Source organism: Molossus molossus, unplaced genomic scaffold (genome assembly GCF_014108415.1).
Source record: "Molossus molossus isolate mMolMol1 unplaced genomic scaffold, mMolMol1.p scaffold_m16_p_8, whole genome shotgun sequence".
Lineage (NCBI taxonomy): Eukaryota > Metazoa > Chordata > Mammalia > Chiroptera > Molossidae > Molossus > Molossus molossus.
The window spans coordinates 4,289,429-4,301,123 of record NW_023425402.1 but is presented as its reverse complement, the minus strand read 5'-3'; the positions used below and the strand labels follow the sequence as shown (position 1 = coordinate 4,301,123).

The window sequence follows — 11,695 nt, the reverse complement described above, 5'->3', positions numbered from 1 at the left end:
GCAGCTGAAAGCCAGTAAGAGAAAAGTCAGCTTTTCAAATACTTTCTTTCAGAGAACATGAATACAACAGGTTCTTGCATAATGAAGAATCTCGTACTGGCAGGGTCGGGTGCAGAATTCTTTGCTTGTTTCTTGCTCCACATATGAACTAGTTATTCCCAATAGTTACACATGGCAGCAGAGGAGCATTCTGCAATATTAAAGGTCTTATTACTCTTAAGCTTGTATATACAGAGATCTGGATGTAACGTGCATGAAACATGATCCACATTTTTCAAAAAAAAAAAGAGGTTGAGTAATTGTTGATCGTCTTAAAACACATTGTGAGTACAGCTACAGCTCAAAATCATTTCCTCCCCAGCTCTGCTCTTCCCACCACAACTTAAGGGTCCTTGGAGTGTCTACTAAAATAGAAAGAAACATCTCCGTGACAGTAATTTTCTCTCCCCTGATACACGATACATACTTATTTCCCCTACTAAACGTCCCAAGTATAAGAACAATAGGTTTTAACCAGATTTCGCAAAGATGTCTACTCTTGAATCATTGTTTTGTCTTTTAGTTCCTTAAACCCGTAAGGCATTCAATCTGCAGATCTTCTACAACTGAGAGAAAGTCTTCCAATGCTCATTCAGTGCAATTTGATGAAGACACAGTGCTGGGCGGTGGATAAAGAACCTTCACAAAAAACATCTGCCCAGAGACAGATGAGGGACCTCAGCTCCAGTGCTGATTGGTTCCTTTCCTAGGGACTCTCCGACCCTACCCTGCGTGGAAGCTTCCTCAGGTTTTTATTCTCTGAAGTGGCTACATCGGAGTCATCAGGTGGAGCTGGGTTCACTGCCATTTCTTCTTCCTTTGTTCTCGATTATGTCTGGGGAGCCGGCTCTGCGGACCCCGGGAGGCCTGTGGACAGCAGCTGCGATGGTGGCGCTGGTGGTGCTCGGTGCCCCAGTGGCTGAGGGCACAGACTCTCCAAGTGAGTACAGGGCAGCTGCTCCCCAGAGCCACCAGCCTGGGGAACCGGCTCTGAGGGACCCTGGGACTGGGCGTGGGGTGACTATGACCTGAGAACACAGTCTTTTGTCACACATTTGCTCTCTTTGGGAAAGAGCTGTTACATTTTCACTTATGCCTTCTAATGACAAGGCGAGGACAAAAGCCATCTCACCTGCTCAAACCTGGGGCTGTCATAGGGGAGGGAGGGGACAGTGTGCACCTGTTAGGGACAGGGAACGGGGTTACTTCTGAAGACAAGACTTCCTCTCAAGAGCAGCAGGATGCCTCCTTCCAGGGTCACCCGGACCCGTGTGGACTACACCCCAAGGGGCTCTGAGGCGGGAATGTGGGGCAGTCGTGGCCGCGGGTGTCAGGCTGGAGGAGAGGACTCGGCGTCCCTGAGCCTGGGTGGGTCTGAGAGAAGCTGGCTGCTGACCAGACACCAGGCTACTCCAGTGTCACTATTTACGGTCAAATAGAAGCTGGGTGGGTTTGGTCCTGAGTTGATGGTGGGCTGAATTTAGGAGAAAGGGGAATAACATACTGGGAAACCATTTATTTCAGACACAGGACTGTATCTTCATATAAATTCTGTCAATCTCCCTGCACCCCGTGTGTAGGTCTCATGGTCTTTTTACACAATCGCACGTCTGCTGTGGATGCTCTGAGCATCCTGTCCCAGCCGGTAACGGGCACCGCGTAACTGGAATCTGATTCGTTTACTCCGAAAGCCTGTGCTTCCCACGAACAGCATCCCTTCTGGGGGGGGCGGTGTGGGTCCCCCGGCCCCCCGCGGGCACAGGCCTCAGGTGGAGCAGGCGCAGTGCTGCCCTCGCGCCTCCTGCTGCCCTCGCGCTGCCCGGCGCCCCTGTGTGGACACTCGTGTCGGAGGTCCCGGGGGTCCGTGGAAAGTGGGTTTCACGTGAGGCCGTCTGGGTGGCTCTCAGGACGGGGTGGATGTGAAGTCACAGGACTGCGGTCCTTGAGCGTGGTCAGGCTCAGGCAGGGTCCCAGGTCCAGGGACACTTCCTCCCTCCCCGAGGCAGCTCCGGGAGCCCGGCCGGGGTCCTGGGTCGAGCGGGAGGCCGGTTGGGAGGAACCTGGGCCAGGCCGGTCCGCGCGGGGCTGTGCGGCTGGGCCTGACCGGGCGCCGTCCCGCAGAGGACATCGTGCTCCAGTTCAAGGGCCAGTGCTACTACACCAACGGGACGCAGCGCATGCGGGCTGTGGTCAGATACATCTACAACCGGGAGGAGTACGTGCGCTTCGACAGCGACGTGGGCAAGTACCTCGCGGTGACCGAGCACGGGCGGCCGTTCGCCGAGTACTGGAACGGGCAGAAGGACGTCCTGGAGCAGACGCGGGCCGAGGCGGACACGGTGTGCAGACACAACTACCCGATGGATGAAGCCAGGACCCTGCACCAGCGAGGTGAGCGCCGCCGGCCCACCCGGGGCGGGGAATCTCCGTGCCGGGAGGGCGGCCTCTGGGACAGGAGCCCCGGCCCAAGGTGGGGACCTGGAGCGGGTGTGTCCGGGGGTGGAAGGCGGGGACCGGGGCGGGACTGAGGACAGCTGCGGGACTGACAGAGCAGCCGGCCCAGGTCCTGCCAGCCCCCAGGCCTGCCCAGTGGGCCCACCGCCTGCTCCTCCACCCACTCTGCTCCGCCCGCCTCCCGCGCGGCCGTGTTTGCTTCCTCATCCCTCCTTTGCCTGAGCTGCCCGGCGCCCCGCGTGCCCCCTGCCCCTGCCCCTGTGCGCGGTGAGCCCATCCATACCCTTCTCAGCTCACTTACATCCAGGTGGGTTCGGGGGCTCCGAGGCCACCATCAGGGCCCCGCGCGCACATGCTAACATGTCACAGTTGTGAAGTTGTTTTGGCTTTTTGGCCTCACATTATGATTCATCTCAATTCTGTTTTCCTCAATGGCTATCACTAGCCCTGGAGCTCTGTGAGGCAGGGCTGTCATTTATGGGTGTGCCTGGTGCTGACCCAGTGACCAGCGCAGGGCCAGCTCACTGAACCTCTGTGATTAATGAACAAGTTCCCAGCTGCCCTGCACGGGGCTCAATAGAAAACAGAAGGGTAAGTAGGGCCCTTTAAACGGACTATTATCTTGTTCTATTTTGCTTAATGCATTAAAGTAAACTCTTCTTGACTTGGATCTTAATTCAGAATTTGTGATTGCAAAGTCTGAGGAAATAAGTTCACTAAAAGCAAAAAGCAGCACTTCAATGCTATTGTAAGGTAGAACTTTAGTTTCCTAGAAAAGCACAATAAATGGCATAATAGAACTGAAGGTTTGAAGTAAATAAATTGATGCTATTAAATTATTGAATAAAAATAGTTTCAGGTTTCTTTTCACCCAGACCCTGCCTGGCTGCCTCCCTCACCCCAGAATCACCATTAACTTCAGTGGTAGATATTTTGAGTGTTAATTATAGCCATTTAATGAGCATCTATTTCTTAACAGTTATTTTACTAAGCACCCTCTATGTTATGCTATTTAATCACCGATACTACTGTGTTAGGAATTAGCATGACAACTTTAATGTATTAATAGTTGGTACAGAATAAACACTTTACGTAATTAGGCCACAGCCTCCCCACATGCACAGCAGTCACTGTGTTCTGTAGCACATGTGTATACTACATGCATCTGATGGAAGCACAGCCTCATTAAAGCCAGCTGTGACCAGACGCAGCAAATGAGTAGGCTCCTGCCTATTTTTAGTGTTGGTGGGACAAAAATGATACTTTCAGGAGGTTGACAGTTCACTGAATCCTAGTCTATCTATATGTGTTCAGATAACTCTCTTGCCTCTGAGCCACATCCTAGTGACACTAAGAACTTATATTTTTTGCTATTCCATAAAAAATTATTCTAACATTTTTCTCTTGAACTTGTGCCCTCTATTTTTATTCCCAATCTGTGTAAACTGACAGATTTTATCAGTCCATCTAATCATGGCCATAATTTTAGCCCGTCTGCAGGACGGAGAACCTGACAAATGTTAAAGTCTAAGCTGAAAACATGGTTCCCCAGGTGATGGCTCACGGTGCCATATAATGGGGGCACTGAGACTCCCGCTGACCTCAGCAAGTCCCACTGACCTACCTGTTCACTCTGTGTTCTCGTTAACCCAGGCCCACCTCCGCAAGAATCTCAGGATGTTTTCTACAGAGAACGTACATAGAAATAATATCTGAGTTAGAACAAGAAAGTAATTCTTAATAGTAAGGAAATGGAGAAGGGTAAGCTGCTAGTAATTCTTTTTTTAAAATTTTTTTTCCTTTATTGATTAGAGAGAGAGAGGAAGGGAGAGGGAGAGAGAGATAGACACATCGATTGGCCACCTCCTGGAGGCCCCCAGTGGGGATCGGGCCCACAACCTGGGCATGTGTCCTGACCAGGAATCAAATTGGCAACCTCTTGGTACATGGGTTGACGCTCAACCACTGAGCCACATCGGCTGGACGGCTGCTAGTAATTCAACTCACTTGAATGTTAACAGAAAATTAGGGAAGAAAGAAAATAAGTAAACATAACATATTATCAAAAAGATCAAACACACATGGCCCTGGCCAGTGTGGCTCAGTTGGTTGGGCATTATCCCATGCACTGAAAGGTCGCAGGTTTGATTCCTGGTCAGGGCACATACCCAGATTGTGGGTTTGATGATCCCTGTTTGGGGTGTGTATGGGAGGCAACTGATCGATGTTTCTCTCTCTCTCTCTCCCTCTTCTTTCCTCTCTCTCTAAAAAAAAAAAAAAAATCAGTGAAAACATATTTAAACACACATACACACACACACAAACTATTTAGTATAGTTTCACACTATGGGGATAAACAAGATACAATAAAAAGGCTGGAGAGGTAAAGGGTAAGATGTGTAAAGAGATAAGGAGAGGTGTGTTGTATTTGACCACGAGTGGCAATCTGAGAAGATAAAGGAATTGAGAAATGGGCAAATGTGATGTTTATCACTGTTACTTGTTTTCAGAGTTCTCTTTCTTTTCCTTCAAAAATTACAAACTTTTGAAATAACATTTTTTGTCTCTTACTAGATTGCAAGTTTTATAAGGGTAGGGACCCCAGTCTGTTGTTTATCTTCCTATTCCCAGTGCTTGTTAAATTTATATTTGTTGAGTGAATGAATGAATGAATGAATGAATAAATGCATCAGTAATGAATAAAACATAGGTGGCATATGTGATGTGGACACAAAGTTTATTATTATTATTACTTTTTTAAAGTTCTCACCCAAGGATACTTTTTCATTTATCTTCAGATAGAATGGGAGGGAGGTGGAAAGAGAGAAAAAAACATTGATGTGAGAGAGACACACACACTGGCTGCCTCCCTCATGACCCTGCCCAGGGCCAGGGACAGAACTGTAGCTGAGGCACATGCCTTGACCAGAATTGAACCTGCGACTCTTTGGTCCACGGGGCCAATGCTCTAACCGCTGAGGCAAATTGCCAGGGCACGTTTATTATTTAATAATATAAATTTAATGAGGAGTGTACCACAGAAAGGCATCTGAGCTGAGGTTGGGCTAAAAGCTGAGAGCTGCTTTGTGGGTGACACGTGAGAAGTGCTCCTGCTCTTCAACTCGGTCGGTATCAGCCACTGAGAATGACAGAAAACAGGCCGGGAAACACTGCTTCGGAGGAAGGACGTGGCGGTCACTGCTGTCCTACTTTGTTGGACACAGAAATGTGTGTACGTTCTTAATTCTCAGTCCACGTTACTGTTCACGGAGCCTCTTCCAGTGTTGATGGTCTCATGACCAGCAGGGGACTCACACTGATGTATTTTCTCTCCTGTTAGGAGCAGGGGAACCAAAAGAAAACAGTGTCACTGCCCTAGTGTGAGTCACCAGAGCTGATCCTGATGGTCGCCCGCAATAGGTGTGGAGGAAAAGAAGTCTAGGTTTATTATCTTTATTTTTATATATTTTGCGAATAGTGGCCTATATAATATAGCAATTTAAAATATTCAAGTGCTGCCCTGGCTGGTGTGGCTCAGTGGTTAGAGTGTCAGCCCTCAGACCAAGGGGCTGCAGGTTTGATTCCCAGTCAAGGGCACCTACCTGGGTTGCAGGTTTGATCCTCGGCCCCAAGTCAGGGTCATGCAGGAGGCAGCCAACTGATGTGTTTCTCTTACATGGATGTTTCTCTCTCTCTCTTTCTCTCTCTCTCTCCCTTTCTTCCTTCCACTCTATCCTAAAAAAAAAAAAAAAAAAAATCATTGGAAAAATGTCCTCGGGTAAGGATTAACAACAAAAACAACCTATGAAAGTGCTTCATTTTTATCAATTGGTATCCACAGAATAACTCCCATAAAATGATTACTATTAACTCTTGAGAGTGAAATGCAAACTGACTGTTTATCAAGCTAATAGGGTGGCCCAGCTCGGGTCCTTACCCCGGACTTGGAATCTAGGGATCTTTCCGCTCTGTACAAGGAGGACTCTCCCCGTGGATAGACTTGGCCTCACATCTCACATTATCTTTTCCTGTCTCTGACTCCCCCAGTGGAACCCACAGTGACCATCTCCCCAGCCAAGACAGAGGCTCTAAACCACCACAACATGCTGGTCTGCTCGGTGACGGGTTTCTACCCAGGCCAGGTCCAAGTTCGGTGGTTCCGGAACAACCAGGAGGAGACAGCTGGCGTCGTGTCCACCCCCCTCATGAGGAATGGGGACTGGACCTTCCAGATCCTGGTGATGCTGGAGATGACCCCCCAGCGAGGAGACGTCTACACCTGCCACGTGGAGCACCCCAGCCTCCAGGGCCCCATCACAGTGCAGTGGCGTAAGGGGCAGTGTATTTCCTTCACCTTGGGCCCCCCAGACAGAGGGCAAGCAGCTTCCCTGGCCCCTCCCATCTCATCCCTGTCCCTGGTGTCACTGCTGAGCTGGACATCGCAGGACACTAGAGCCCCTCTTGTGCCCTGGCAGGGGCATCAGCAGGTTCCTGATCCAGACACTGGGGCGGTCCCTCCGCACACCAGGCCCGGGACCCTGAGAGCTCTGGAGGGCTGACTGTTGCAGCTGGTGCCTGGGTCTGAGGGTCAAGGCTAAGGGTGTGTCTCAGGGACAGGGGTCCACTCCCCCCTGTCACCCACCCGCAGTGTCCCCTAGGCTGGTCCCTCCCCTGGGGTGGTCAGAATGGAGAAGGGGGTCCCCCTGCACCTCCACCTCCTGCACCTCAGACTGGACTTCAGGCTTCCAGAGGGACATGGGTGTGGGGCACACGCTGACCCTGGGCTCCGCTCCCCAGGGGCACAGTCGGAGTCTGCCCAGAGCAAGATGCTGAGTGGCATCGGGGGCCTCGTGCTGGGGCTGATCTTCCTGGGCCTGGGCTTTGTCGTCCGTCACAGGAGACAGAAGGGTGAGGAACTCGGAAATGGGGAAGGTGGGCTGTGACTGAGACCCTCTGCTGAGGGAGGGCTCTGCTTCTCCGTGTAACTTGACCTCCTGACCTGGAAGGAAGGGTCTGGGCAGGTGGTGGGAGGAGACAGAAAGGCCGAGGGGCGGACTTTGGGTTTTACTGGTTGAGAGGTAGCCCTGGCACAGAAGGGACTGGTGGAGAGTGTCCCAGGACCTTTACAGTTCATCACTGCCTCACTGGCCCCTTTCTGGAAGCTGCTTTTAAGAAGGTCAGAGCACTGGCTTCCCCTCCTTCTGGTGTCAGGTTCGTGCATTTGGGCTATTGTAGCTTAGGGCAGTTAAGGCCTTGTGGCCGCTGGGTAGGAGGAAGTAAATGTCCAGTCAAGTTGCTTATCTCATTTCCCTGGGGGTGGGGCGGGCCTGGCTGCTGTGTACTGAGACCTTTCTCTGTGCACCTTCCTTTCCTAGGATCTCCGGGGCCTCCTCCTGCAGGTACTGTCTCTGCTCTGGTTGGGGGGGGAGGGTAAAAGAGGGAGGGGCACGAGGTGAGGGTACCTGGTCACAAAGGTCTCTTCATGGCCTGATCCCTGCCACGAGGTAAGGGTTAGGGGAGAAGTGCACCCAGTTTCTGTAGGAGGCTCTGGGGTTGTTATCCAGAACCAGGGCTTAACTTCGTGTGAAACTTTGAGCTAGAGCCACGTCTTGGGCGTTTGACACAGGAATGATGCCCACTTTGTGCCCCATGTTGGTGACTCCTGCCTCTGGGCATTTATAAGGGACTGAGAGACTGCTAGTGGTGGAAGGAAGGTTAGTTCCCATTAAATTTTCTAAAAACATTGAAATGCTCATATCCGCCCAAGGGATAGCAGCTGTTCCCTGACCTCTGTGTGGAATTCCATCTGTACACAGACACTGGGGGAGACGATGATATGCCCCAGACCTCAGCTCTCTGTGGTGCTGCAGGGGCCCCGAGCGAAGGGGACAGGGTATGTCCTCAGGGTGCGGGTGCTGATCACTATCTCTCCTACAGGGCTCCTGCGCTGACTCATCAGGGTCCTTTGACGGATTGGCTGTGTTTCCTCTGAAATGCCTGCTGGTCCTTGCCCAGAATTCCCAGCTGCCTGTCATCCCATCCCCCTCTGAGTTCAGAGTCCTGCAGTGACTGATGCAGTTTTCTGGTCAACTCCTGTGAGCCCCACCCAGAGGATCTGTGACCCTGGAGTATGTACCTGTGGGCTGCCAGCTGAGTTTACTCAAAGCCCTGAAGCATGTTTTCTTTTGTGTCTGTCCACCCTCCACCAGACTGCTCAAGAGACGCACGTTAAAGCCTTTGCCTGACTGTAGAGCTTTTATCACAATTAAACATGTGTGTTGTCTGGACCCTGAGCCTTCTTTTAAAAAAAATTTTTTTTTCCTTTATTGGTTTTTAGAGAGAGAGGAAGGGAGAGGGAGAGAGAGATAGAAACACCGATGAGAGAGAACATCGATTGGCCACCTTCTGCATGCCCCCACTGGGGATGGGCCCACAACCTGGTCATGTGCCCTGACCAGGAATCGAACCGGTGACCTCTTGGTGCATGGGTCGACGCTCAACCACTGAGCCACACCAGCCAGGCTATCCTGAGTGTTATTAACTGGGTAGAGGCAGGAAACCACTGCAGAGTGAAAGGGACAATTTTGTTCCCAGAGGAAGACAAGGGGCACCTTGAGGTGCCATGTTAAAAGTGGGCAGAGGGGACAGAAAAATCAATTCAATCATCTTCCTTCCTGGCTCTTAGTTTTGATGTTCAGGGGAGTGGCCTTAGGATGTGCTGGCCTCTCTTCTAGTCTGGTGAGTAGAGTGTATGTCAGCATAGTGGAATTATCTGAGCCTAGATAGAGTGGCCCTGGTGTCACAAAGAACCAAGCTGATGCTTCCAGTGTGTTTTGGCAAGTCACATTGATTAAGTCAATTTTTATTTTTGGAAATGTATAACCACCAATAAAAGTAATATTCTTGGTTCCAAATGCTTGAAACCCAGCTGAAGTTTAGTTTGTTTATGTTACAAGGAAGCCTGTGGTCAAGTTTATTTCAGAAGAGACTAGCTTTAGGTATTCAACTATGTCTTTGTCTCTCCTCTTTCTGTTACAACCCTCTCTGTGCCCTTTCTCTCTTTTTCTGTTTCTTTCTTTCTGTATATTTTTTTCAGTGTGTCTCTGCATCTTTTTATGTCTGTCTGCCTCCCTATGTTTCTCGCTCTTTCATTGCATCTCTGTCTCTATTTCTTTCTAGCTGTACCTTTGTCACTATTTACTGCACCTCTTGACCTCTCTGTATTTCTTTCTGCATCTCTCTATTTCATACATCTCTCTTACCACCTCACAACTTATCTTTGTTTCTATGTTCGTATCTGTCTGTCTCTGTCGTGTGTTTCTAGAATGTCTACCAAAGTTTGAACAATTTCAGGAAAGATTCTGATTGACCACAGCTGAGTAACAAGCACAGCTCTCAAAAACATCATCATGTACACGGGATGCAGACAGCCAGCCTTACATTCACCCCCTTAGAAGGAACATGGACTGGACCGTCTAGATCTTGGTGATGCTGTAACATCTCCCCACTATGAAGGTGTCTACACCCACCCTATGGAGCACCCTAGCCTCCAACCCCCCACAGTGAAGTGGAATAAGGGACAGTTTGTTTCTGTGCACTGCACGAGATAAATGGCAGTTTCCTCTGCTTCTAGGGTGCATTGGTGGTGCTGACTCACACTCATCCCACCCTTTGTCTCTTTGCAGTCGCCTGGTGGCACTGCTGAGCCAGAATTCTCAGGATAGAGTTCTTGTTGGTGGATACAGTGACCTGTTGATTCCTGTTGACATTCTCTTCCCAGGTGTGAAAGAGGTCACTGCACACTGAGGCTCCCTCGACAAGAGTCCAGCACTGAGAGCTAGTCTCCATCTCAGTGTCTGGTTTGTTATTCAAACAGGTGGCCGGGAGCTTGTCTCTGAGGTAATGGAAGGCCACGCCACTGAGGAGCAGGCATCCCTCTCCTTGCTCCCTCACCCACTCATTGGGCCTGACAAACCGATGGCAGCTCCTTCATTCTCCTGGACTAAGTCAGAATGGAGAACTAGGCTTTCTTGGGGGCAGTGTCTTCTGTGCCCTAGCTGTATTTCAGGTAACCAGACATGGCACTGTGAATGTGTGGACAAATACCGACACTCAGGGGGATTCAGCTCCCCAAGGTCATAGTCTGAATCTGCCCGGAACAGGATGCTGAGTGGTGAGAGGTTTTGTGCCGGTATTTTCATCTTCCTCAGGGTGGACAGTGTCATTCACCATAGGAATTAAGAAAGAGTGACAGGGAAATGGGGGGACTTATGCTGGGTGTCCAGGAAGCCCTTGCTGTCCATATGCAGCTCTTTGCTTCTGAACCTGCAAAAACAGGAGGCAGGGCTGGATACTGAACCAGACCCCGACTTTAGGGAGAGATTGAGATCTGACTTTTCTAGTTGAAACATAAGCCCTCTTATAAGGATAAATGGTAGAGTATATTCTGGGACATTCTTTTTTCTTTTAAACTTATCTTTATTGTTGACTGTATTACAGATGTCCCTCCTTTATTCCACCCTTGACTCCCTCCTCCCCACTCCCACCCCCTTTTTGCCTTCCCCACAATATTGTCTCTTTCTATTGGTATGCATATATGCATAGAAGTTCTTCCTGCCCCACCTCCGCCCTTCCCCTTGAGGTTTGTCAGTCTAACAACCAATTTGTCCTCCTTAATCCCTTCATCTTTTCACCCATCCCCTCATCCCCCCTCACATCTGGCAACCAACAAAAAGTTCTCCGTATCTATGAGTCTGTTTCTGTTCTGTTGCTCATTTTGTTTGTAGATTCAATTGTTGATAGATATGTATTTATTGCCATTTTATTGTTCATATTTTTTTGTCCTCTGCTTCTCCAAGAAGACCCTTCAACATTTCATATAATACTGGTTTGGTGGCAATAAACTCCTTTAGCTTTTTCTTGTCTGGGAAACTCTTTATATGTCCATCAATTCTAAATGATGGCTTTGCAGGATAGAGTAATCTTGGTTGTGGGTCCTTGCTTTTCATCATTTTAAATATTTCTTGCTGCTCCCTTCTAGCCTGCAAAGTTTCTTTTGAGAAATCGGCTGACAGTCTTATGGAAACTCTGTTATAAGTAACTGCTTTCCTCTTCCTGCTTTTAAGATTCTCTCTTTGCCATTAACCTTTTGCATTTTGATGATGTGTCTTGGTGTGGACATCTTTGAGTTCAACTTGTTTGG

The 11,695-nt window shown here is 49.5% G+C and overlaps 1 protein-coding gene across 1 annotated transcript; it reads left to right on the top strand.

Moving 5' to 3' along the window:
- Positions 1–724: 724 nt before the first annotated feature.
- On the top strand, positions 725–8,805 carry LOC118620843 (SLA class II histocompatibility antigen, DQ haplotype C beta chain-like). The gene is made up of 6 exons (XM_036247857.1): positions 725–979; positions 2,161–2,430; positions 6,541–6,822; positions 7,291–7,401; positions 7,869–7,892; positions 8,431–8,805. Exons 1-6 carry the CDS (start codon positions 871–873, stop codon positions 8,442–8,444), a joined length of 810 nt encoding a protein of 269 aa, XP_036103750.1. The 5' UTR covers positions 725–870; the 3' UTR covers positions 8,445–8,805.
- Positions 8,806–11,695: the final 2,890 nt, after the last annotated feature.